Raw genomic sequence first — 27,716 nt, 5'->3', positions numbered from 1 at the left:
TGAAGCAGAGACAAGCTCTCGCATGACTAAGCTGTGTTTTTTCCATCCAGCTCTGAGCAGAGCCTGTCAGCTTCCCTGCTCGTTTTAAACGTGCCCAGGGATAGCTGTGACACGGCAGAGATGGGACCACAGCAGGGGCACAGCACCTTCCTCAGGAGCTCACTGCTGGGCCAGAGCTGGATCTGGCCAAGCTAAAGGCTCAGTCCTAAGAAAGCTGAAAGGAATTTAATCCTTGATCTACATCTAGAGAAGATCTCAGCAAGCTGTATGAGTGTCTGTCCTGCAGCACATTCCTCACTCATTATCTGTGAAAAACCACTCTGATGCATAAGAAATGTATGGAATGTACCACTGAGACCTCCCCAGTGGCTTATAGGAATCCACTGATACGAAAGAGGTGAGAACCAGAACCTAACTACACTAAGGGGAGCACCCCAACTCCTGTTTGATTCCACACCAGCAGATGCAGCATCCACCTCCAAACCCTGCAATGCCCAGGAATCCGTTCAGCCAAGGGAGCAAAGCCTCCATGGATTCCAGTGCTTGAATCCTTGTCAGTACAAATCACTAATGGTGCAAAAATTCATCCCAGAGACAAAAGAAGCCTTGCAAACGTGGTGGTGCTCAGTCAGCTCAGGTAGGGCAGGATGCCAGCCCATGTCTGGGCTCCTAGCTGGGATCACTCCTGCCCATCCCCTCCATGCCCTTACCTTGCCCGAATGGGCTGGGAGCCCAGCCGGGGCCCCAGGGCGCTGCCATTGCCTGGGGAGTTCTTCCTTGCCAGGGCAGGGGATATGGAAGTGGTTCGTTGAGGCACCTGGAAAAGAATGGAGACATTTGCAGTCACCCAGTCTGGGCAGCTCCCTCACCTGAGCCATCACGAGATCACCTTCCAGCACTGCCTCAAGGCTGATGTACAACTGTCTTCCCACTGAGAAAAAGGCAGTATTTAGGGCAATTACAAAATACAAGGCTCTCAGCTTTTAGAAGGAATCACTGGAGTGTGAGGCAGCAGCAAGCTGCAAAGGTGCCCTCAGGGATGCTCCTGGCACGGGAGCCCCCAGAGCAGCCTGGCTACCACCAAAAAGGGCACTTACTTCTAGAAAAAATGTATGCACATATACACACACAACTTATATATTTAATTTAAACCTAACAAAACCCATAAAAGTAATTTTTAAGGTAAAATTCAGACTGAAGTGCATTTCAACAGCCACAATGGAGGTTTTCTATCTAGCTCAGATATGACACATGCCAGCAGACAGAAGGTGTTGACTGGTGGACAAACAAGGGGGTTGACAGTGGGAAGACCCAGACTAACCCACCTAACACTGGGATTTGGTGCTGTGACCTTCACTGAGCTTCAGATTCTGCTGCCAAAACCTTGCTGCTGGCAGAACAGCTCAGCATGAACACCCAAAGCCAACCACAGCCTAGAGGGGCAGTGACAGATAACCCTGGAACTCTGCCCCATCCCGTGGGAGCTCTGGCATCACTGCATGGCCACAGGTGCAGTGGCCTCATCCCCCAGCACCTCAGGTGATGTGGAGAGGCAGGACAATACTCACCATTCAATACCTTGCACCAGGTAACAGAGAGGCCAAGGGCTTGTCAGAATTAGCAAGAGAAAGGATTAGGCTTGGCTTTTTTTAAGAATAAACACACGGTTACATTAGTTAACAGAAGATTTAGAGAGCTGGCCATGCTTTAGACTGCAGCATCACCAGCTGCAGCCTGTCTCAGTACAAAGCAGTCTCCCCTCCAGGTAGGGTACTCTGCAGTCAGGACTTGGGGAGTTTTCCACCTTCCTCTGAAGCATCCAGCCATAAGCACTGGCAGAAACAAGACCCTGGACCATGGAGACAGCTGGTCCTGCCTCTCGGGGCAGTCCTTTCATTCCTGTTTGCAAACACCGCAAACTCACCTCGGGCAGTCCAGTGTGAAGTCAGGCTCCTCATGGGTGGTACTGCCAACACAACAGCCCTAAATGTGATCTGGTGGGGGCCCTTCCAGAGTCCATGTTCCCTCAGCCAAAGGGGAAAATACTGCACAGTGCTGGAGAAGAGCTTTTCTCCCAGCAGCCACGGTCTCACCACACAGGGCATCGCTGCGGCTGAGCGTCCTTCTCAAAGGACTCATGGCAAAAGCCAATATTAAATTGCAGGGGCTTTTTCTTAATTAGGTTAAAACCAGGCAGCCACCTTCCTGCACTATGGAGGAGCCAAGCACACAGTCCCAGGAGCTGTTGGCTTGCTGTTCCCTTCAGCAGAGCACTGATGTCTCCTCTTGCTTGGTGACAGCAGAAACAGGAGCATTATTAACACCCATGACACCACCACAAATCCCTTGCACAGGGAGGCTTACCTGGTGACTGTGACTTTGCTCTGAAAAAGGCAGGTCACTCACTTTGTAAATACACAGAAAAATTGCCTCTCAATCAGGGACGAATACTGCCTCCCTGTCACTAATCAATTTATAATCATTGTTCCTCTGTAAAAATCCTCCTGGCTGAGCACTGATTCACTGTAAGGGGAACTTTAATGGCCAAGTTATAATTCTTCCAAAGTGAAGGTGTATAAACAACACAATCGAAATACTGGTCCAGAAGAATCCTAATTAAAGAGGTACTGCCAGACACTGCCAAAATGTCAATGAATGTATAAAGCTGCTGGAGCCCTTACAAGTCTTCCATCAAATATTGATCGCAACTGGAGGCACGGTACTGGGCTAAAAAGGACCTGTCTTATTGAGTATGAAAAATTTTATGTTCCTATAATTCTATTTAAGCAGAAGGTTGTTTTTTATCCAAGGGAAAGAAGAGATTAATTTGTTTTGGCCTCTGTCTGGGCTCGAGAACTTTCTTTGCTGGAGGGCAGTGCTGTTTTGCAGCTATTCTGCAGCCAAGAGCAGCTCCCAGCATGTCCTGCAAGCCCTGCCTGAGGAAATGCAGCCCCTGGGCAGGTCAGCACCCACTGCAGAGCCTCGGGGTGGGCTCAGTACTGCCCACTCTGCTTTGCCAGAGGGACTCAGCTCTGGGATTGCCTCTGATGTGCTGAAAGTGAGGAGTGATTGTGTTACCTTTGGTGGAATGTCTTCCTCCTGCCGTAACCAAGAACTTCGGTCAAACTTTTCAATGCGAGGGGGCAGAGGAGGGTTTTCTGAGGTGGGGTCCGAGTTCTGCCTTGGCATCTCAGTGCGGTGAGAGGTCACCGTCAGAGCCTCCTGAAACCCAGCCAGTCCCTTTGCAGGCTGTTCATGCAGTGACTGAGACCCAGACAAGGAGCTTCCTTGGGATTTCACAGTGACCAGATGTGGAATCTAAGCACCAAGTCAAAACAGAACTATCAGTCAAAATGGAGGGTTAGGAAAAAAAAAAAAAAAAAAAGGAATAAAAAAATAATTTTGAAATTTGATTTTGAAAAAAAAAAATTGATTAGCACTTTGGATGCACTGAAAAGACCCCTTGGTCTGAGATCAGCACTGCCTTGGCTTCAGGAACTTCTGACTTACATCGCTTCAATGCAAGATCTGTTAAAAATCACACTCCCGCACACACCGTGCCCGCCCCAGGCTCTGCTGCTGCTGGCCCCAAGTCCAGCTCCTACACCTGCACCTCTGTGGCTGTACTAATGAGGTTTGGCATGGATTTTCCATGTTAAAAATGCAAAAAAACAAAAAAAAAAAAAGGAAACAATAATAAATAATAACTGATTAAAAAAAAATCATCAGGAATTCTGAGGCATAGATGGCTTAAAAAATATCTTGAGGCATGAGCTTCTATAGGTCTCGGTGGCCCCCATGGGTTAGCCCTACAGGTTCCATGTTTAAGGAATGCTGACATCTGTTCTGGGAAATGTGAGAAAATCACAAGGTTACAGTTTGTGAAATGAGAGCTTCTTCCCAGGACTCTGTGAAGCTGCTTTCCTTTGATACAACAGGGTTGTGACTTTTATTTGGAGTTTCTACATCCATGTCTCTGGATGTGTCCATGTCTCACGGGTACACGTGTATGCACACACACACTGACACGGGGCTCTGGGCCTGAAACAACTCAAGAGTATTTTACTGCCAAACAAAAGTCTTTGGAGCTGTTGATGGTATAGGATGACAAGAAGGTCACTGAAAATTATTTGGTTAGTCAGAGGGATGACAGTCAAGTGGGGTTTTGCCCACTTTTCCAATGCATACAGAAAAAGTATGTTTCAGGGCTTTCCTGCCTGCGTATTTTTGTTTAAAGCTGGCTTTGTATTGGAGGTGCCACACCTGGCTGGCACTTAGTAGGCACATATTCCATAGAAAGCCCAGCTGAACTTGGAGCAAAGGCTTTGTACTTCCCCCTGAAATCCCTGCTGGAGTCTGTGGATCTGTGGGAGCAATTCCAGGGGCTGGACCAGAGCCAGCACTGACACTCCTACAGCTTTTGGTGGCAGAGTACTTGCAGACCTCATGGCTGGGAGAAACTTCTAAAATAACGATGCCCCTCCTCTGTGATAGTCATGGTGATCTATGCCCTCTCCAGATGTGTTTGTGACTGATGTCAACTCAATGGAAAACCAAAACAAAACCTTGAATCAAAGCAGCAAAGAAAGCAAAACCTCTTTCTGATGATCCTCAGCATCAAAGCATCCCGGGTCTTTTGTACCAGGCGCTGTGGTTTCAGTTCTTTACGTAAACCAGATCCAAAGAGGATCAGAGGAACAGCTGCACTGGACCAGAGCAGCAGTTCCTCCTGCTCCTCCAGCTTGTTTCTAGCAGTAACCAGTACGTGATGCTTCAAAGGAAGGTATAAACCAGAGTGATGTTGCTAACACATGGAGGTGACAAGAGGAATACACTCATGCATGTAGATGCTGCTCTTACTCATGAATATGCTTAAGGCTGGGGAACCAGGGAGCCAGACGCTATTTCCCTTCCATCCACTCTTCCTTGTTTCCTTACCAGCACCCCCAGCATCCTGGCAGTGGGGGAGCACCATTACCTGCGGGTCCACGGGTCGGAGCAGGGGTGGGGTCCGGGCTGGCTGCACGCCGCTGATGCTGAAGGACTCGGACCGAGGAGGCAGGTTGGGGTCAGAAATCCTGTTGGCCACTTTATGGGGCATGGCCGGCGAGCTCTGGCGATTGAGCCGGGAGCGCTCCTCCACCTGTGGGACATGGGGAGAGGGGTCAAGGCCCCAAAGAGCCCATTTCCAATGGAAATCCAATGTATGCATAAACATACTGAAAGCTCTTTTCTCTTTAGGTATACCCTATTGTTTGATCAAGGTGGTGATCAGTCACAGGTTGGACTTGATGATCTTGGAGGTCTTTCCAAACCTAAGTGATTCTGTGATCATAGAATCCAAGTTATCCATCAAACTCTGCAATAAATGCATTTTAAAGGCATGAAAAGGACTGCTTGAATTTATACACCTAATTCATTTCTGAATATGAAATGGAGAAAAATAAAGAAACAAAAAAGAAAAAATAAAGAAAAGGCAGCACACTTCAGAGAGATGTTCCTAGATGATTCCTGAGAAGCTCTTGCTTCTTCTCAAATGGATCTTTAAGCAAGGGGACCATTTTCCTTCACTGTTATAAACACCACAATGAGTAGTTTTGTTTGATCTGAATAAAAGAATAAACATGGCAGCCAGAAAACTGCTGGCTTTGATCAGAATTTACTGAGTCTGACACCTTGTCATGTATGGAAGGGGAAAACCCTCTTTTACTGAGAGAGAACATCAACCCAAAGCCCACTGCTTTCAGCTACCCTTGATGGGAATACAGTGGCTGCAGCTCACCCAGCCGTGCCATCCTGCAGTTAGGCTGTGCATTGATATTCAGGCAGCATATGCTATGCAGAATTTTTGATACCTTGAGATCTGATGTGTGTTTTATTTATGTGTTATCAAAGTGTTAAATACCCCTAGCATGTCTCGATTCCACCGTGGATGATGCCATGTTAAAAGGCAATCTTTACAACAGGTTTGCTTGGAAAGAATCACAGCTCTTCTTTAAGCAAACACTCATGAAACAAAAGAACCATTATATGAATAAAAATTAATCCTTTTCAGAGACTTGAGCATGAGACAGAGTGAAATCTATGTAAGAAACTCACATTACAGACTGTTTCCTTTCTAAGTTCATGAGGGGCCACCTGGGCTGCTGCTGTGTCCTAAAAGGTGACCACAACTTCCCCAGGCACTGCCCACCAGCGAGCAGAGGCCGTGCACAGCTCTGCTCAGCAGTGCCCAAGAAAGGGGACACGGGGATGAGAAGGGGAGCAGGGTGGGAAGGAGAACTCCCTCTGAAAAGGGAGCAGTGGCACGAGTGCTGGGTCACAGGCTGCTCCAGTCCCTCTCCTCCTCAGCCAAGCCTCAGCAGCAACAGGCGGAGATGGAGCCGCTGCTGAGTGCTCCAGCAGCTCCCCGGCACAATGCCAGGCCCAAAAGTGCAGCTGATTGTGGAGGATCACAAGCTGGTGTGAAGGAGAAGGCCGGAGAGAGATCAAATGGGGATGTCTGGGTACTGGGAAGGAGAAAGGTACTTGATTTTGTACTGCCAGTATCTCCTCACTTGCACCTTGTGGCACCAGCACAGCCACAGATGCTCCTGGGACTGTCCAGCTGTGCTTGGTGGGGCCCTACTGATTCCACTATTAGGCAGAAATAGGGAAAAAGCAGCAAAACCCTTCAGGAGTTCATCATTGCTCAAGTACAGACCATCTCTAATTGAACTCAAGATTGCCCAGAACAGGAAACACCCTTAGCAGTGTCTGTGCAGTCCCAGTAGAAGGCTGCTAATGTTTTAATACATCACTTCAAAGTGAGAGCAGGATAAAAGCCATGGGGACTGAAGGAGGAGCTGATGTGGGCATTGGCTGTTGCAGCGAATAGGACAGCTTGTGATGCACAGCTAAGCCCTGAGTTCTTTCAAGGAAGCTCTGAGCAGTGGGAAAGCATCACAGGGGCCAGCCACCATGTGGAAAATGTCTGATTAAACCTGTCCTCTCCTTTCTGCACAGTCATGTGTGGTATATTCCTGCCCAAACCCATCCTCGAGCTGACCAAGCTTTTCCTGGCTATCTCCAGCACCTTCTTTAGCAAGTACTGACCCATAACAGAGAAGTCAGTAACAAAGGGACCTGCTAATTACAGGACCACAGCCCAGAGTGCTAATGCCACATCCCTGGCTGGATCACCAGAGGGTCCCAACATGATCTCCAAAAAGGCCCAAACAGTCCATGATTATAAAAGATGTGTCTGGACAAACAGGGCAGGTCTGGGACAGCACACAAGCCACCTCCCAAGTTAACTTCCAGTGGGATTACCCTGGATAACAAGAAGATGAGTAGAAAGGGCAGGAGAAGGGAATGTGCATCCATGTGTCTTGTCAGGATTGTCTGCTCAGACTGTCTCATTCAGCATCCAGAGAAATCCTTGAGTGTGCTCTGGGGAACTGTGAGAGATGCAGCACAGGCTGGTTCCTCACCCAGAGCTTTGTCATCACCAACAGGCCAGTCCCTTAAGCAGGGGATGCAGGGACATGACCACAACGTGAATGGCCACAGCTTCACCCTGATGCTTTATCCCACACTTCTGCAGGGTCTTGGGGTCACCCTGTGAAAATGAGTGAGGTGGGAAAATGTGTGCATAAAGGAGAGGTGTGAAAACCAAAGACAGGCACAGCATGAGGAGGGCTCAGCTGTGGTGATCAAACTCCTAAGAGAGAAGACTTGAGACCAAAAAAGCATTAAAAAAAAGGGCAGTATGGGATATAATGCAAAATCCTCAGGAAATATCCAAATAAGCTTTGCACAGCCCCCAGAAACTGTAGGCTGAGCACCAGACTTGTCTTTTCATTGTTCCCACAGGAAAACAAAGTCTCAATATTTCTGTTAAATTAGCATACATGGGTTGGGTGTGGAAATTGCTAAACTATAGCAAGAACCATGGTAGGCTCATTAAGTATCAGCACAAATCTATCTGTGGAGCCAGCAAAGGTGGGCCTTCAATATATGCAGCAAAGTACCTGAATTGTGTTTAAAAGTAGGACTGAACAGAAGATAAAAGGGGATGGAGGCAAGAGGAGTCACTCTGGGAGATTCCCAAGGGTGCTTTGCTGAGGCAGTGCATCAAACTACTGCTCCCATCAGCAGAAAAGATGCCACAGCTTGGAGCATTTAATTAGAAACCAGACAGAGTGACACAGGTAAGGAGTAAATGGTTTGGAGAGCTAATTGGTGGAAGCTGGAGAAGTTCCCCAACAACAGGAAACCTCATCTTCCCAATGATTTTGGCAAAGGGTAAGAGGCCGTGTTCTGCTGCTCTTATTAACACACTGTGCAGTTCCCAATGTCCTGCTTCCAGTGACAGCATCAAAAAGATGCCAGCCCCATGAAACAGAAGAAATGGGTCTTTGTGTTTGAAAGGGAAAGCTAAATCCAGCACTCTTCTCCTTCACCCCAGATAAAAAATAATATTTCTTTCTACATATCTTTGCTAAAGTTTTTCAGAGAGTGCCAGAAGTACTTTAGCAATGTTCTAGAGAGTTTACTCAAAACTGGGCACAAAAAGACAGAGTTTATTCCCTTTGCCCTGCCCATTACCTACTCTCAGCACTCCAGCAGATGGACAAGGGCAACCCAGTTCTGCACAAAGCTGCAGAGGCACCACCCAGGTGGAAGCCTCTCCCATCAGAGGCAGCTCAGCACATCTGGAACACCTCATCTGCAATCTCACTTATCAAACCTCTTTTACTGGAAGGACTGGAGAATAATGATGCAACTCCATGAAAATCTATCATCTGGTGCACTGCCACCAAAAGAGAGAGAAGACTGAATTTGAAGGTAACAAAAGAAAAATCCAAGTGAGTGTGTAAAGAGATGAAATGAATTTTAGACACCCATATCTATGTCTGTGATGGTTCAGAAAGGCCAAGAACATATCACTGCCCTTTTCCTAGCAACAGGAAGCTGAACTCCTTCAGCATTCAGTGCTTGCAGGTATTGTGGATGCAGCTGAGGACTGTCAAGAGAAAACACCAGCTACATGTTGGATGCATATCACATGTCATGCCAAGCAGTGCTCCTGCTTAGTAGGAAGAATAAGGAAGTTATTAAAAGATCTGTCTGCCCAGGAGTAGGGTTACAAAAGTAAACAAAAAAGAACTTTAGAAAAAATTAATAGCAAGAGCAGGCACCAGTCTTACTGGAGCCACCACAAAGAGATTAAGGAGAAAGAGTTTGCACATGATCCTGAATCTACACTGCAGACAATGCATGTCTTAATCTATTCAAGACTACTCAGATTAGCAATAAATATTCAAGATCTCACAACTATTATAATCTCCTCTTTTTGCCTGAGAGAAAAAGTAAGGAAAGAGCAACCTCAAGGGATACAGCCCTAAGCCTGGGGGGAAAAGCTGTCCAAACCTTGACTAAGCAGAATTGGGGCTCAGCAAGGAACCTCACAACCATCACCCTCTCTGCATTCACCCCTGACCCCTGCAGACTTGTGGACATGCCAGGAAGGAGAATGAGGAGATGATCTTCAAGGTCCATTCCAAACCCTTAAGGTCCTGTATTCTACATCCACAAGCCCCAGACAGGCTGAACCCTTCCAGGAGGGATCCATTCTCCTCTTTGCATGCCTCCCTGTTTGTACAAACACACACAGACACGCACACTGCACTGATCTGGGAGTGCTCCCAGCACAGCTGATGGCATCTCCTGGATCCCCACCCTGTGGAGCACAACCTGCTGCGTGTATTTCAGACCAGCCCTGCAGACACAGACGAGCACCATCACCCTCCCTGCTCTCCCTTACCTCCTTGGCCCACGCTGGCTTCTCGCTGGCATTTATCCCTTCTTTGTAATGGTAGAGGGGTTTCTTCTCTGTTGGCCTCTGGTCCTGCCGCTGCTGCTGCTGCTGCTGCTGCAGGGACACCAGGTAGTCCCGCTCCTGCTGGAGCTGCCTCTGCAGCCTCTCCGCCTGCCGCTGCTCCTCCAGCTGCTTGCGCTTGTACTCCTGCCCAGGAGAAAACGCAGTGACAAGGTGCCCGGCCAGCCTGCAACCTGCAGATTTGTCTGTTTGGGTCAACAATGGGGCCTGAGCATCTGAAAGGTAGTTTGCTGGCAGAGCTCACTGATTTGAAAGGCTTTGGGGACTAAGCTGTAAAGCATCCCCAAGGAGAGACAGCAGAGCCAACAAATTCAGAGTTGTGACTCTGCCAGTGATGTCTGCAGGCACTGAACTGCCCTGTTTGGTAGGAATGGGGGATGTGAGTGCTGCCTTGTCAGGGAAACCCTGCAAGAGCCACTGAGGGCTGATGTTTGCTTTGGAGTTACCACTGACTTTGCCCAGGTTCTTCTGGATAGAAAAATGAAGGATCAATTCAATGAGGTGCCAAACATCACATGGTCAAGATGGGGCTCAGAGGAACCTGGTCTCGTGGAAGGTGTCCCTGTCCATGGCAGGGGGTTGGAAAGAGATGGTCTTTAAGGTCCCTTCCAACCCAAACTGTTTCATGATTTTATGGTTAGACAAAACCCAACTGAAGCCAACTCCTCTGTATGACCAATTAATTGATCCTGGGAAGAGCCAGACTGCAAGGCCAACTATGTGATCTTTCTGAATCTCTACATCTCTCTGAGTTCTAAGGAACAAACAATTCTGAGAAGTCCTTCTAAAAGGCAATGGCTTGTGTGAGGGCTTTTGTTTTTCCTAAATAAAATAGCAAGACCAAAAAAAAAAAATAGTAATAACCCCTGTAGATTAAAAGAAAATGCAGTAAGAGTAACAGCTCCCAGCAGTAAAAAGGATAACTCAAACCCAAATTAAATAAAAAAGAGGACATCTAGAATGCAAACAGCACACAAGGGAATAGACAGTGTTCCTGCGAGGAAATTGAAACAAAAGCCTTCACTCAGAACATGAAGACCAGCATGGCACGGTGGGTTTGATGGATGCAGGCACACAGGAGCTCCAACATACCCCAACATGCTGCAAACAACCTCCAAAACTTCACAGCAGCAGCCAGGGCTGCTCCTCTCACGAGGGCACACACACACACACCAATGCTGCAGAGGGGACGCGAGAGCCGTGCACCATGAGGGGACCCAGCCTCGAGCAGAACAGGGGATCCAGGCATGCTGCAGCCACGGAGGGGGACAGGAGGCTGCAGGTAGGGTGGTGACAGCGGTGTCCCCCATGTCTGGGCACGTCAGGAGGCACTGGGGGGACACGGGTGCACGCGGGCGCATGCAGACACGACACGGGCAGAAAGCGGCAAGCGTGGCCGTGGCCTCCCATTTACCAGAAGTAGCGCTTGCTCCTGCAACAACTGCTGCTGCAGGATCTCTAACTGTCTCTGCTCCTCCTCTAACTGTCGCCTGATGTACTCCTGGAGGCATGGGCAGCAAGGATCAAAGGAAAAAGAGAGAGAAGGTGAAAGAGCCAGTATTTCTGGAGAGGAAGAAGAATGAGGTGGGCACCCACATCTGCCCCACCCAGGTGATCTGATCCATCAGCCCGGGTGCCCTCCATCCCTGCCCATGGAGCCCAGGGTGTCCACCGTGTCTACAAGAACGGAAACCACTGGGAAATAGCAAACATTACCCAAGAATAACAAAAAATCTGACCCAAACAACAAGCGGGAGTGGAAAACCTGCATCAAGTGCCTTCACATCTGCGGGCCAGCAAGTGGATCCACACAGAAATAAACAACAGCAGAGAAAGCGACACACGCAGTGTTAACAATTAAGCAATTTGCTCTCAAGTGGTAAAAAAATGAGTGTTTACAAGAAAATCTCTGATTAGAGGCAGAGGAATCCATGCTGAAGGTGATGGCCTCACTCCCACGCCGTTACCTGCTCGTGCTCTGCACGCCGCCGCTCCTCCTCCCGCCGCATCTGCTCCTCGTAGTGCCGGCGCTGCTCCCGCTCCTGCTGCTTCCGCAGCTCCTTCTCCCGCCTCTGTTGCTGTGGGGGGCAGGAGGTACAGGTCAGCATCCCCATCTCTCTCCCTGGGATCTCCAAATCCTTTTTCTCAGAATTTTTGGGGTGCTCTCTTGCCCACAGACCCAGAACGCTCCCACCCATCCAAGGAGATGCCTTGCCAGCAGGCTAGTCTATTTGGGTGGTAGAGGGACTCCTTGATCCCACTTCATCCTCACTCACTCTGGTGCTTGGGACCAGCTGTGGAGAGCCCACAGCATCCTCCTAGGCAGGACCAGACTGTATCTTCTCCCACCTGCAGATGAAGCCATGGGGGCAGTGCACGGTCCCCACGTTCCACCATGGCCAACCAGGGGGTTAATCAGGCCCTGGACACCTGGGAACTACCCATCACCTACAGGTAACACACATCTCAGCCCCAAACCCACCCCTGAGGATGAGGGAGAGAACCAGAGGACTTGCTGCCTACTGAGAGAGAAATGCATCCCTCTTTATGTTTGCTGAGACCAGAAACCAACAAGGAAGACTCAAGATCTAAGGGTTTTTCCTTTTTGAAGCACCAAATAAGCAGGATAAGATTTCCCTTGCTATTCTCAGGTCATCCCTGCCTGCTCCACCCTGTAGCACCTTTGCTGACAGCATTCTGGGGAGCACTGGGGTGCTGATAACCTACAGTCTGCTGTGAGTCACCCTGGGCACACCTGCAGCCCCCACATGCCTGCTCTTAACCCAGCCTAACTCCTCCAGCTGCCCAAACCATCCTGGGAGCAGGGGCTGGCAGCCAAGTGCTGCCCTCACTGCAGCACCACATCCAGCATCGGCAGAGGGCACTCAAATGCCGGCATTGGCCACTGGAGCTGCCTGCCCTGACTCCATCATCTCCATCATCTCCTGGCTGCAGCCACATGCCAACGGGAAGGCGCTTGCTGAAGCAGAAGCCTGGCCCTTTTTTCTCCTTTATTTTTTCCTCTCCCGCTGCCGACACACGGTGGCTGAGCAGACTGCAGCAGGAACGCTGTCAGGGGAGAAGCTGGCAATGCCATGCATTCACTAAATCGTGGGGAGGGCTGGAGCAAGCAGCTGAAAGAGCTGGCTGAGCATTCCAGAGACCGAGATGTCTCCTTGTGAAACTGCTGCTCTACAGGAACCTGCACTGTACAGACAGATTTAAAATCTGCAGCTATCTGTAGATACCTATAAAGATACTGTATTTTCCTCCACATTCTATATATTTGTGTTTTTGTGGAGATACACATCTATGGATATGTTTGCAGATAGATATCCTGAAGATAGATCTATCTACACACATTGGAACAAACATTTAAAGACTCCAACACTTCCATCAGGAGCTGCTGCCTGTCCTCCTGCTGCCTCCTCACCTCACAGATAACATCCACATGGACTCCAATGATTTCCCTGAGCTGCAGCACAGCTTTAGTGCCACCTATAGCCACATTTATCAGAGCTGTTCCACTCGCCTCAGGGAAGGAGAAGTTGCATCCAGCCTGAAATAACCTGCCAGCACCAGACACGGGTGTGTCCCACGCCAGGCACAGTCACTCGCGCTGCCCACGCAGGCAGGGGATGCATGTGCTACTCTGTGTGTGGCTGTTCTCGCTGGCAGCAGGGGAATCTGGGCCTGGCTGTCGCTTTTGGAGCCCTGCACTGGGAACTGCAGAGGGCTCACCACCAGGACATGGCCACTCTGCAGCCTCCTGGTGATATACAGGATTTCTTGGCTTTGCCAGCGCTTCCTGACCTCCTTAGGTGATGGTCACTGCTCCCATGACCTCTGAAGCACAGATCTTCAGACTAATGTGTTGAATAAATGTTACTCTGAGCTTCCAGTCACAGTTGTGTCAAACTGGTTTTGGGGGGGTTTTAATGGCTGGCTTTTTTAGTTAAACTATCACGCTGCTGAATAAAGCACATAATGATTGTGTAGGCTGGGCTTGGCTGGCAGGAGGCAAGGCCCTGAATTCCACAGCTATTTCTTAAATAAAAATCACCAAAATGGTCTTCATTTCCAATCTAGTGGGCGAACAAATCCACATCCTTCCAAAGAAGGAGGAAAAAGCAATTTTCCCAAGAAGGGAGTAGCACACCATCCTTCCTGGGTAGCCTGTGCCCCCAGTGAGCCTGCCTCACTTCTGGCCCCTTTCCTTCAAGGCAGCACCTCACCACCAGCCATCTAAAAGCCTATTTAACTCCAGAAATGAGAATTGTGGCCCACAGGTACACCCTTCCTTCAAAGCCAGGCCTGATGGATACTTAAAGGCCCCCTGCACCCTGCTGCAGCCAGGCTCTCGGGGCTGAGGCTCTGAGCAGGATCCAACACACACGTTTCTAGAGGCCAGGAGCACAGCACTTCCCTCCAGCTCCACAGCACACTTGTCAGGTCACATTATAAGCAAGTCACTTGTCACGGTAGCATTACCAGCACCTTCAGCTGAACACTGCACCCAGCAGAGCAGGGCTGAATCAGCTGCCTACCCTGGCCCCGCTGCAGCGGCTGGCAAACATCTGGCAAGGACCTGGCACTGCAACGGGCAAAGCCTCCAGCAATGCCCCAGTCTCCCCAGCACTAGGATGATGGGGACCATTTTTGAAGGAGGAATTTGGATCAGGGAGATGCAGCTGAAAACAAGTGCATGTAGAAACTGAAAAAAGGAAAGATTCAAAGATCTCTCTTCCCTTGCCTCCTTTTCTCCCTGTTTTCTGCCCTCCCCCTCCCACTGCAAGAGCACACTTCCCACATTTCTCCAAGCCTGAAACTACTGTATTTACACTATCCAGATCCATTATTCATGCAAGGCAAGATCACCAATTAATTAGGACTGCATTTATATAACTCTGCAGGTAAAGCTATATGTAGCCGCTTGTAAGCCAGAACGGGATCTTATTTGCGCTGCACCAGATATGACAGGTTTTAAATATTGATGAGAGAAGACACACGAAGGCAAAACCTCTGGTGGGAACGCCCTTGGAGGCCTGGCATGAGACAAGGACTTCAAAGAGCAAGCTCACTTTGCTAGATCAGACACATCCTGAGCTACGAGCAATGTAGAGAGCTGCAGCCGCCCCTCGAATGCTGTGAGCTCCGAGAGGCACTGACACTTGCAAGAAGAAGCTCCTGGAAACCCTGGCTTGCTGCTCCCAAACACCAGCATGAGCCAGGAAAGAAGTGGAAGGGGAATTCCAAGTGACAAATGAAAACAAATATTCTAGGTGGTTGCGTTGTTGTGACAGGCTCATTTATCTGAGCCACCAGGGAAAGAGTGACTGTGGCTGGAACATCATCTTTCCTGACACTCCAAGCACTGGAGCATGGAGAGGTGTTTCCCACTGGAAGAGAAACTGGGTCAGAACTTCCCACCATGGCAAACAGGGATCTGATTTGCTCTGAACCACTGCAGAGTTTTTACTTGGGATCACCATGAAGGGATGCCCCATGTAGTAAAAATCTCATGCTTCAGAAACTATGAGCCCTACATGCTTGCTGACCAAAGGAAATGAGAGAGACACGAGGTTTAGCTCATGCCTGTAACACAGCTCTCCTTGGAAATGGGTGCAGGAATGCTGCTGGGACCACTGCAGCGTCCCCATGCACCACACAACTGTGAGGGAGCTGTCATCTTAGTGACAAGGTTCCTACAAGCTACAGGACACCTGCACATGCAGAAGAAAATAACAAATCACCATTTTAGTTAACCTAAATTTACCTATCATTAATTGCTGGATTTTCTTTGGCATTACTTTATAAGAGCTTCTAGTCAATGATCTTCTGCTAGTTAACATTTACAGGAGCTTCAGCAATTTTTTACCCCTTGAATATCCAGCTCTCTAAATGCACTAACTGAAAGCTCAAATGAAAACAGCAAGATGCTCAGATTTGCCTTGTACAGTCCCTGTAATGATCTGACCTTCATTTTATACCTAGAAAGGAAAAAAAAAAATTCACAATATGGCAAAAAAATGAGGTTAAATAAAGCCCTTTCTGACTCCATCTGCCCACTGCTGCCAAGGGGTCTGCACAGAGATTTGTCCTGCAGGATTCCTAAGGCTCCTGACCCCAGGATGTGTTATTCCTACAGCTCAGCTGGAGTTTTGGTGGTTAAACCAGTGCATCAAGGCTCGTTTTGTGCCAGCAACAAATGGAAGGCTGATTAGGGAACTATATATATCTAATATATGTATATATAGGGAAAAATTAAAATATATTCAAGCCTATTCACCCTTCTGCATGACACAAACATTTTCTGCAGTGCTGTTGGATCTATTGATATTTAATTCTCTAATTTGAGGGTTAGTTCTGGTGCACATTTTGAATTCATGAGACCAACTTTCTGCACAAGGGAAAACAAAGCTGCAACTCTGTTCCCATGAAAGTCCTGGTTTCAAAGCTAGCTTGGGCATTTTTACTTCCACTGCAATTAAAACCAGCTGCAAATCTGAATCTGTTTGGCTGTGTGGAAGAAGATTCAGCCTCAGAGAAGGAAATTGGTCAGCTCCTGTAAAAGGAGGCCCAAGTGTCCAACAGATGCAAGGAGACACGCAAAGGAGGGCAGCAGGTCTCGAGGGCACCAAGGCCATAAAGAGACTACCAGAAGACTTCCCCACTTGACTTTTTTCTATATGCATTTGATGTTATTGTTGGAGCAACACCAGGAGATGGTGGATTTCCCCCAAAAAGCCCTAACAGGGCAGGCACTCTGTGAGATGTTCAGAAATCCCCATTTAGGAAGACAAAGGTGACAGAAAAGATGAGATTCCTTCATTCTGAGCTCTGTTAGATGAGACATGAGAAAGGGTAGGAGCTCTATCCCTGCCAGTATTTAAAGACAGCACTGGAAAACCATCAAACCAACCCCCTGGAGGTCTGCACTGACAGAGGAATGGGCCCAGTTATCCCACTAAGGCTTTTCTTCAGCTCTTTTGCTGTGCATCTCCAGCACAAATTAAGTCCAGGCATTTCTGAGCTTGGCATCCCCTTCTCTGTCAGTCCTTTTGGAGCTGCACTTGGGCCCAAATGCCAACTCACTCCCTCAGCCTGGACACCTCCATGACATCTTATGATGAGTAGGAGCTCTTTCTGTACACACAGTAATATGCTTGGCAGCTTGAACAGGCTGACTTAGGAGAGCCAAAAGCCACCAACTCCAAGGGTTTATTTGTCCCAGCTGCTCTACTGTGTATTAAAGGTCAAATTTATTTTGAAAACAGTAATCTGAGTCTTCCACTGGTCTCTTCCCCCAGAGATCTGCTGGTACCAGTGCTGCCTGCTGGAGGCACACCCCATCTCAGTCAGACTATAAAGCAGCATGGAAGAAATCCTGCTCCCATTAACCAAAATAAATCCCTGGCCAAGAGTCATGAGCAAAAGTTAGTGTGAAGCTGGTGTAGAAAAAAGCAGAGAGGCCCAAAGCAGCAGCCTGGCTGCTGCTGGAGCCTTTGGGTGCTGCTGGGATGGAAACAAGTGTTGGAGCAGCACTCCACATCCATGCAGTGTGCTGGGAGCCTCAGAGCAGCCACATCAAACTCAGCACAGCTGTGACAGCTGCTGTTGGCTACCTCTGTCTGGCCCAAAATATTTGGGAAAGGCAAAGACCAAACTATATCCCTGCAGCAGGAATGAAACTCTATTTGCTAATTCTGCATTTACATAGTTTCTGGTTTTGCAGACTCAGGGCACCTTGCAGCTGGCAAAGCCACAGCCAGCCATGCTGGGGAGCATCTGTCCTCACCACTGCCACAACCCACCACATTTGCAACAGAAGGTCTGTACCTTTTTCAAGGACTCCTGCTTTAATCCTCACCATAGCAACTCAGCTGTTCCTTGCTCACCACACAAACGGTGTCTAATAGAGAACAGAGCTCATTTTACTCTGTGGCTGGATGCAGGTGAAGCTAAACCTGGCCAGATGGACCTGAGGAAATGGGCACTTGAGAAGATGCTGGGGCTAGCACAGCTGCCAGCTGGCCCCAGCATCTGCCCTGATCCTGGCTGAGCCCATGGGACTGATCACATCAAAGAGGGCAGAGGATGCTCTTCAACTACTCCTGTTTTTCCCTACTCCTTTGACATGGCAGGAGCTTACAAACACCTCTTGGCCTGTTTTGCTCCAGCATATCTCTCCCTTTCAACTGAGGTCCAAAAGCTGTAAGGCAGCTGGGAAGAAGGCAGTGGGTGAAGAGCCCAATGGGGCTGTTCAGAGCCACTAGAAAAGGCATTGGGTTTTAATCCTGGTTATGATGGCATTAACTTTTAATGACTTGGGGACACAACAGAAGGGAACTGTCAGAGCCCAGGGGACTGAGCACAGCCTAGCACAGCCTGGCCCAGCAAGGCAGAAACTCTGTAGCTCAAGGCAGAGCTCTCCAGCTTAGCAAAAGGATTAGTCCTCCATTCAAAACCTGCCTGGGAAGCAGCAAAGAGAGAACAATTTTTCCTCTATGTGAAGAGAACATATTAATACAGCAGCAAGCATTGTATTCATTACAGGATTGCAGCTAATCTGGTGTCTACTTTTATTCTGCTGTTGTTCTGCTCCTGTACTGCTTGCAGCAAGCAGGCTGGGACAAAGGCAGAACCAGGCTTCCTCCCAACAGTCCTCACAAACATCCACTGGGGCAGGGGATTTTGGGCTGCATCTATGTGCAAACCTTGCCCTCTCCCAAAGCAGCTTGCCATCCTTGGGTCGGGTGCAGGGGTCTAGCAAAGCCTGACCCACGAAGTATTGAACACAGACCTACATATTTACCAGACTGAAAAAATGCTTTGCCTGGCATTTGCCTGTGTTGATTTTTGCCTGGAGGGGCTCAGAGGACCACCTCGAAGAGGGGCCATACCATCATCAGCTGCCTGAAATTCCTTCCTGTCTGTGCCCCTGGCCTGAGGCATTACCCAGTACAGGGAGAGATTGGTGACCAGCATAATAGACCTCTTGCTCATGCAAATTAATGGAGTGGATGCTCTTAATAGTCCATTTACTGCAAATCCTTTTATCAGACATATTGGTGACCTCTTCAGAAAGCTAATTTAATGACCCTCAATGTATGAACACTTCAATGAGTCACCTGGGCTAAGTTCAGGGCAAGGCAATGAGTGTCTTTTTGCAAAACCCCATCAAAAAAGCCTAAGAGATGGGGAAAGCCCTTTTATTTTTTGTGAACTTTTTGAATACAAGAACCAGGAGCTAGAGCAAAAGCGAGCAGTTCCTCCAGAGCATGTGGCCAGGCTGAGCAGCTCAGGGACACCCAAAGTCACACGGTCAAATCCTGCAGCTGGATTTTAAATGGGGTGGATAATTTTATGACCGATTGCATTTGTGGCTGGTATGTTAAGACAAGGGTAATGAAATCTTATCCTTCGGGGCACATATGGATCATTGCACAAGTCAGGCAGGCATCTGCCCCTCCCCCTGCAAGAGAAATTGTAATTGGCAGGGACTGTAAGGACTGAAGTTGAAATTAGGGATTAAATGGGACACAAATGGCACATAGAACCAGGGATAGGGCAAATGGAGCTTTTCAGCTTCTTCTCAGCTGTAAGAGTCCACAGGAGCAAATAACGATAATGAACTTGACAGATGCTGGATTGCCCACCTCGACTGAATACAGCTGTCACCCCAGTCATGGGTTAAATCTGCTCAGTACTTCCGGGGACCCCTTTACGTTTGATATCCCAAGGGTGGGTGTATTTATAGAAAACCAGTTCTATTACCTTCACAAAAGTTGGCAACACTTGCTATGGTGGGGAGTGTCTGGAGGTGGCTATGCCAAAAGGATGAGCAGGGGGGCTTGACCAGTGTAAGAAAATGTTTGGGGTTATTGACTAGAGAGATCAGCAGGTGACCTTAAACCAGGTTGAGAACAGTCCCCTGGGACCTGTCACCAGAAATCCTGCTGCTCCATCCAAAACCAGCTCAGGCCTGGCCAGTTACCTCCTCCAGCCTTCTCCTCTGCTCCTTCTGCTCCTCGATGCGCTTCTGCCGCTCGGCCAACAACTGCCGCTTGTGCTCCTCGTTCTCGCGCTGCTGCTGCTCCAGCTGCTGCCGGCGCAGCGCCTCCGAGCGCTCCTTGTTGGCCAGCTGCAGCCGCAGGAAATCCCGCCTCAGCGTCGACTCCCCGGGCAGGTTCAGGATGGAGCTGCACACAGGAGAAGCATCAGAGAAGATCCCCTCCCTGCAGCCTTGAGCCTCTCGCCCCTGTGCGATCTTCCAGCCTGGCTCCTCTCCCCTCCATCCCAACAGCATCCCGACAGGGTTTGGGCAGTGGATGGAGGGATGGGGGTCTGCAAGGGCCAGGGCAGGGTGACAGAGCTTTGCTCATGGCTCACCGGTCATTTACTCACTGTAAAGGAAAGATTTCCTTTACATTAAGTTTATAACCAAAGCCTCTGGTGCTGCAGTGGCTGGCACACGCTATATTTAGCTGTGCACAAAGCACATTTAGCATGAATCATTGCCAGCTATTAAAATACTACATTATCTCAGTGAAATAATGGAATAACCTGATACTAATTACAACAGCTCTGAAAAATGTCACCAAAGAAAGTTCCAGCCCCATGGTGCTTGCAGCAGCACCTGGGAGGTTTCATGGTGAAAAATTGCAAGGAAACGGGGAGTTACCCTTGGATGTAAGGAGCCACATTTTAAAGAGTTTTTAATTTCACCTCACATTTTTCCATATCTCAATATTCACATTCCCATGATAGCACGATGCCATGCTGCAGATCCCACAGGCAATGGGGTTTTCTTCCCCAGCTTTCGGTTAGGGTGATCCAGAGCATCAGTTTATACCCACGCACCGCCCGGCAGTGAGAATTTCCTCTGTTCTGCCAGGGAACAGGACTCAGTGCTCAGACTGTCCTTTTTCCATTTCCAGTTCATATAAGCCCATAATCCAACCTAATTTTATACAGAGCTAAAGGGATGTAAGGGCACAAATGAAATGCTGATTCTTACCTCGGCTCTCCAGAGTCATTTTCCTCCTCCTCCTCCTCACTTCCACTGTACTCGTACTCTGTCTCATCTAGGAACAGAATTGCTCATCAGTGCCCTTTGCAGGATTCATTTGTTTTTCCAGTGGCTGAAAACCCCAGAGCTCTGAAGGCAGAACAGCCAATTCTCTTTACCTCGCATGACCAAGAATAAGCAGCATTACTGCTCTGCATTTTGTGGTTTTATGTGGGCCACAAGGCCAGGGAAGCACCAGCACAGTGGGCAGCAGCCCTGACAACCACAGCCCCTTGATGTAAAGATGGGCATCCACAAAGTAAGAATTTATCCCCATATGACAGTGAGTGACCCCCTTCGTCAGGATGGTTCTGCAACAGAAGTTGCACCACCAGCTACTGGAGCCACAGTCACAGGAAAGTGGGATTTAACCCAGACTCTGAAGGCACCAGCTCCTCTTTCCCTAAACATATGCTCTTCCTATGCAAATCCATGTAATTTCCAGGCAATGAAGATATCTACATAAAAGCTCACTGCAATGTTGTGTTACATACTGCAATTTCTGTTGGGATATCATCTTTATCGGATGAAGGGAATTACAGTCAAAGAAAGGCTTGCATTTATCCAATTACTCTCCATCTCTAGGGTCCAACCTTCATTTGCCAGACTAAACACATTTAATACTTCACTGGGATCCCATTTTATTGTTTTGATTGTAGTGAAATCTATTACAAGGGGCTGGAAGGTACGCATGAAAAATTAATTCCGCTACCAATAAGAAGAGAAATAGCAACGTATTAATTTGCTGGATTCTACAAATGAGCTTTCAAATTAAAATTCAGTTCACAAGCAGCTGAATACTTTAACAAGTTTCTTCTGCTATCTGATCTTTCTTGCAGAGGACTTTGATAGGGCCTGGAGAGTTCACTGAAAACATTCAGTTTAATAGGTTATTCCTAGTCAGCGGAATTGCTTTGGGGCAAGGGTCTTATCTGGATGCTCGTTTGCACAGCTCTGCTCATTGCTGGTGCTGCAGGGATGTCACGTAGATCAACACACTTGGCATGAAATACGTGAGCTGGGGAAAATTCAGCTTAGCAGCTTCACCCTCCCACACACCAGCACGGATCTATGTAAACGTAAATTTTATACACACGCTTTAATGAATCAAAGCTTAGATGTTCCATGTGGAAATTACCACCTGGACTAAAAAAAGGCATAATTTTTCATTAGGGAAAAAAAAAAATGATTAAAAACACTGATTAATTCTAACAACAGTCACCTGTCTGCTTTGTATGAACAGCCATTGTTTAGTTACAGGTATTTATTTTCATTTTGGTGACTGAGAGGAATCAAACTAAACAAAACAATCTGTCCCCAAAACCACACGAGGCGTGGTCACACAGAGGGTCACATATTGAATTTAATGAGACTGCAAACAAACTCAGCCATCTGAAAGAGGGGAATTGGTAGTGAGACCACGGGCAACCCAGTCCTCTCTCATTTATCCACATGCTTCACCTGCATGGACGTGCCTTGTTCTGCACTAGTGATCCCCAAGCACGTGGTAGAGGTCATGGGTTGCCCAGACAGGGATATCTGAGGTCAAGGATTGCTCAGAGTGCTGCTGCTTCTCCACAAACCCTCGTCTCTTCTCCACTGACCTTTCTCTCCTCGCTTCTTTTTAGTCCTGTCGATGTGGTCCTTGAGCTGGATGCGGACCTGCCTTTCGTTGGGCTGGTCTCGGATGAAGGGATGCTTCATCAGCTGCTCCGTGGTTGGTCTCTGGCTGTGGTTCTTCACTAGGCAGCTCTCAATGAAGGACTGAAACTTTTTAGACCTGGTCAAGAACAGGGAAGGAACGTACAGAAATAACAGGTAAATGTATGTAAATATATCAATTCTCATGTTAGAAAGTGAAAAAAGACTTGTTGGTATTTGAGAATATTTTTCTCAGTTCTCACTCATTATCCAAAAAGCTGGGAACCATCAGTATGACCAGAGAATCACCAAAGCAAGATGTCACCAATGGCAACCAAGAAGAAGCAAGGGAGTGTTTGTGCTCCCTTCCCTCTGAACCTGTGAAACTGCAGGTAGAAACAAGACACAACACACACAGATATCAACACAATGCCTGAGTGGATTGCTTCTCATATTTTACAGCCCCCTGGGCAGAGTTTCAAGAGATGAATCTTTGTGAAGGTGAGTGGGACAAGCTAGGTTCATGTTGGTTTTTTTTAATTTTAGATTTAAGTCACAGCACTGCAGGGTTTGGTAGAGCTCAGGCAACCTTTGGGTGATGCTGCTGGCTGCAGCCCTTCCCTGCCCTCTCAGCAGCATCAAAACCCACCAGGGCTGGGGGGCCACCAAACCCCAGACTCCCTGACCCAAGAGATGGGGACATTCTCTTTTGATAGAGATGGGACCAGAGCCCTGCCCTCCTCACAGCCTCCCTGCCCACAATTCAATCTCAGCTGAAACAGTTTCAGCCAAATCTTTAATATACAAATTTGTCTTAGTCTCTCAAGCGCTGCATAGCCAAAGTTTTCCTTTAACTAATTTCACCACATTATAAACTCAAGAGAACAGGGATTTACAAAAAAGGAAGGTGCTGACAGGCTACTGTAGTCTATGTTGCTTTAGCAAATAAGAAAATGAATACAAATTAATGTCAGAAGCCAACAGATACTACAGAATTGCATTAGAAGTAAAACAATAAGCTTTCAGGGATTTTACTTTTAAGCTGTCAGACTAAAAGTGATTTATCTTTTAAGTGCTAATCCATACAAATTGAGATGCAAAAATAAAATATGCCACTGGATCAAATTAAATCTTCCCTCCAGCTTTGCTAATGAGCAAATCTTCCTTCCCCACCTTGCCTTGAGAAACGCAGTGTTTCAGTGTACCCAGAAGGGACAATCGATGTGATGCTCAAAAAAAATACACTTCTAAAATATGATTCTCCCTTGTTGGTGTGAAGCTGGAGGGACTCCAGTCCTGGATGTGTGGTCCAGAGCATGTGCAAATACAGAACAGGTGAAGTAGTTGAAAAGTTATCCTGCTGGAAGTGATGGGATGGGGGTCCCAGTGCCCTGTGATGCCCGAAGACACCTTTGCTGCCTGAGCAGCCATGGAAAGGAATCTCCCATCCATTTTCCACCTCAGGCTGCTGCATTTGCCAAAATCTTCCTTTCTCAAACAAACCAGCCTGTCCAGTGGCACAGTTCAGCCCCCACTGGAGCGGAAGACCAGGGCTTTCTCCTTGGCTCTGATCCAGGAGGACTCCACCACACCTTTCATCCCCTCCCCAGGCCCAGGTCAGCCCACCTTCCTGAAACACACATTCCTCCAGCTCCTGGGGTTTGTAAAGCTTAAATCAATGTTTGCAAAGCCTTTGCAGCTTCTTGGATGAAAAGTGGTATCACAGTGCAAATATCACCTCATTAACAAAGAGGTTTCATGTCTTTTACAATGCAGTGCTAGAGAAGGTTTATGGGAACAAAATCACTAAAGTTCGAGTTCACTTTGCCTGAGAACAGGGGAAGAGGAAAATAAAGCTTCACTGCTGGCTGGCTTTAATTGGGAGAGAAAACAATACACCAAAGACTTTAATTTCATAGGAGCACAGCACTGTTTTAAAAGCTAGTTTGAGGATTTAGCAAGCAACAAAATTATTTTCCTCTCTGCAATTGTTAATTGAGGGCAGACCCCCATGCCAGTGCTCTCTCTTCGCTTTCCAGACTTGCCCCCAATGGGGCTGGAGTCCCTTCACTACTTTTACATGTAAGTAAAAAGATGGTCTGCCTATGTGTACTTTTATTTATGTGTTGCTGTGCACAAAAGCAAGAACAAACTCAAGTTGAACCTTTCTCCATTTTGTTCTGCTCTTGTAACCTGTGGTTGTGAAAACCAGCCCAGTGACTGCCAGGGAGCCACCCCAAAAGCCTGGTCAAACATCTCCACTCTTCCTGGGATGGGCTTGCAGAATTCCAGGACTCATCCTGGCAAGGCCCAAAAACCTCCAGCTGAGAAATGAGCCAAAAACAGCAAATCTGCCCAGTGCCACATTGAAAATGCTGTAAAAATTTGCTTTCAAGGAGTTGGTGGAGCTTCATCTGGATCCTTTGGAGCTTTCCACTGCAATGACAGCCTTGAAGATGAATAGAGGTCTGAGCAACTTGAGGTACACATGTCTGATGAGTTGAGGGATGCCTGCTTGCTCATGGAAGGCTAGCAGAGGCCAGGTGAGCACCAAGCTGCCTCTTGAAGCTGGAATTTTATTATGCTATGGCTTCCCAGGAGACACTTCCATCAAAGCACCCAGGATGCCACCCTGGCACAGGCAGAGCACAACTCTGGGCAGACCAAATGACCCCAGGCAGACCCACAGGATGTGCAAACCTGGGGCAGCTGCCAGATGTGTGTGGGAAGGAGGCACCCAGGAACACCTCACCTTGCACTGAGCACATCCTGCATTCACAGCACTAAAATACAAATTCCATCTCAGCTCCATTTTTACCTTAAGGACATGAGGAAACATCCTGCTCAAAATCTGCTTTCATCAGCTCCCCTCTGCCTGGAGGCTGAGGGAGTCTTTGCTGAATAAACAGCACTTTTGTATGAAAAATAAACTCTCAAGTCTCACAATCCTTTTTGTGCTGTAGGAGTGAGGATAACAAAGGAGGAGACTGGTGATCTGGCAGAAAACAAGCACCTACACTATTTTCTCAGCTGACTAATGGTATCCTCAAAAGGTCATGCAAAGAGAGCAAGAAATATCTGACACCCTCTGCAGAGTCAGCTGGGAATGGTCCCTCTCCTCCTGGTTTGGTACTGGAACAGCTGATGATTAGGCTGACAAAACAGAGGTGCCTCCTGCCAAAGCCTGGGTGAGTTTTTAGGCTGGTCCTAAAAGCCCAACACCATGCAGCCAAAGCAGAGGACTCCAAGTCCCTCTTGCTCCGCTGTCAGCAATAAAATACCTGCTGCTGTTGTCTCAGGTGCTGTCAGTACATACCATGGGCTCTTCCTCTTTTTATTGGTGTGTAATCAGTAAGATATTAAGCAAAATTTAAAGGATTAAGGCAAAGCTTCCCTCTGTAAGCTCAGCCAATCTGGGAACAAGGGCAGTGCTGTCTCTCTAACACGTGGCAGATCTTTCCTGACTAAACCACTGCCGAACCTGGGGCAGGAAAACAGCACAAACCAAAGGCAAGTGTTTTTAAGGACTCCACTTCCACCAATACAGAACATACAGTAACAAAACAACATCTGTCTGGGCTTCAGGAATATTTTTCCTGTGGGTTTTTATTGGCATGCCTTCCTTTCTTTCCTTTTTTCTTTTTTTTTTTTTTTTTTTTCCAAAACACTGACGTATCCTTTCCTGCAAAATTTTAAAATAAAGCCCAAACTAAGTACAAATCTCTGCATTCCTGGGTCTTCAAGATAAACCATCCTTTTTTATCTTTTTTTTTTGGCCTGGATACATGTTTCCACTCAAGAATGGAACCTGACTGGAAGGAAAGGCGAGCCAAGCAAAGTGTCATCAGACTGCAGGCTACACAAACTGCCCTGGAAAAGCCAACTCTGCACTGTGAAATGGCAGGGTGAGTGTATTGCTCTCTCTGCACAGTAAGGAAGGCCTCCATCCCGTGGTGGATCCTTCAGAACAAATTTCCTCTCCACAGGAGACCAAAACCCAAACCTGCACTCACCAGAGTGATGTTGAAGACCATGGCCACCCCCCAAAGCTACATAAATATCAACACCTTGTCCTCAGCTCCAGAAGAAGGTTGCTCCAGAATTGTTTTTACAGTCCCTAAAGACTGAGAAGGAAACTCACCACTTCTTTGATTTCAACCTCGGGGCCGGGTTGCGGGGGATGAGGAAGAGGGCTCTCATGGGATGCATGTCACACAGAGCTGCAATTTGTAAGAAGAGGCATTAAACACAGCACAGACATCCAACTGGGAGCTCTGAGTTTCCTCTGAGGCTGCCAGACCCTCATGGCAGCAATAACCCCTCCCAGACATCCCTCAGCCCTGGAGCTCAGGTTGGGGCTGATGTCCCCATCCAAGGGCTATGAGTGTCCCGGCATTGCCAGGGTCACTGCAGGGGCTGCCTGGGGACATCTCTGCTCCTGCAGCTTCAGGCCCTCAGCACCTGCCAAGGTGCTGAGACCAATGGGCCAGAGCATGGGACAGCCACATCACGTGGCACGATGCTCTGCTTTATTTACTTGCATATCCCAGCAAGGACAGTCCCAGGATAACGCTGAAAACCGTGGCAGTGTGACTTGTGCAGATGCACCCAGGTGAACCCAGCATGCCACTACCAGTGCCACACAAGCTCTGAGGTGTTTTACCCTCTTCCAGTCCTCCACCCCTTCGTCATCTGTGTTTTATTTGAGGAAACCATGTCCCAGACTGCTCAAAGATGCATCAGGTGTCACACAGATCTGCCTTTGCTCACTGCTTACCTCGTCCCCTGGGCCATGCTGCCCTGGCAGCTTTGTCCCCTTGGGTGCTGTGAGCTCCACCTCAGCAAACCCAGGGAAAACCTTGGGGTGGTGTTTCTTGCAGAGAGCCCAGCTCTGGCTGGTGCTCAGCAAAGCCCAGCACGTCACAGCCCAGGGATAATGAACAGAGCCATGATTCTACTCACGGGGAGCACCTTCGGCCATCTCGATGGCTGTTATCCCCAGAGACCACAAGTCACTCTATGAAAGAAAGGAGAAGGACATTGCCAGTGGAAGGAGAAACACACCCATTTATTTACCCTGTTCCCAAGCCCTGCTCAGCCCTGAGTCTCCTGAAGCATCAG

At 48.1% G+C, this 27,716-nt stretch overlaps 1 protein-coding gene across 6 annotated transcripts in view; it reads right to left on the bottom strand.

The window, feature by feature from the left end:
- TNIK (TRAF2 and NCK interacting kinase) overlaps nt 1-27,716 on the bottom strand; it is a 151,682-nt gene that overhangs the window by 25,545 nt on the left and 98,421 nt on the right. For 3 of the 6 annotated variants that reach the window (XM_088060950.1, XM_088060952.1, XM_005525088.3), the window contains exons 8-18: nt 27,558-27,612; nt 26,737-26,815; nt 22,559-22,734; nt 20,904-20,970; nt 19,881-20,085; nt 11,851-11,961; nt 11,298-11,384; nt 9,809-10,009; nt 4,979-5,143; nt 3,079-3,318; nt 711-817 (exon numbers count right to left, since the gene is read on the bottom strand). In XM_088060950.1, coding sequence (XP_087917076.1) covers nt 711-817; nt 3,079-3,318; nt 4,979-5,143; nt 9,809-10,009; nt 11,298-11,384; nt 11,851-11,961; nt 19,881-20,085; nt 20,904-20,970; nt 22,559-22,734; nt 26,737-26,815; nt 27,558-27,612 — 1,493 coding nt within the window. The remainder of the gene's footprint in view (nt 1-710; nt 818-3,078; nt 3,319-4,978; nt 5,144-9,808; nt 10,010-11,297; nt 11,385-11,850; nt 11,962-19,880; nt 20,086-20,903; nt 20,971-22,558; nt 22,735-26,736; nt 26,816-27,557; nt 27,613-27,716) is intronic. The other 3 variants (XM_088060951.1, XM_005525090.3, XM_088060953.1) reach the window with 2 other exon arrangements.

This window comes from Pseudopodoces humilis, chromosome 11 (genome assembly GCF_049639895.1).
Source record: "Pseudopodoces humilis isolate 2021_Gansu_Grassland_sample_001 chromosome 11, ASM4963989v1, whole genome shotgun sequence".
NCBI lineage: Eukaryota > Metazoa > Chordata > Aves > Passeriformes > Paridae > Pseudopodoces > Pseudopodoces humilis.
Note: the sequence above shows the minus strand (reverse complement) of the source record. Positions and strands in the feature narration are given on the sequence as shown.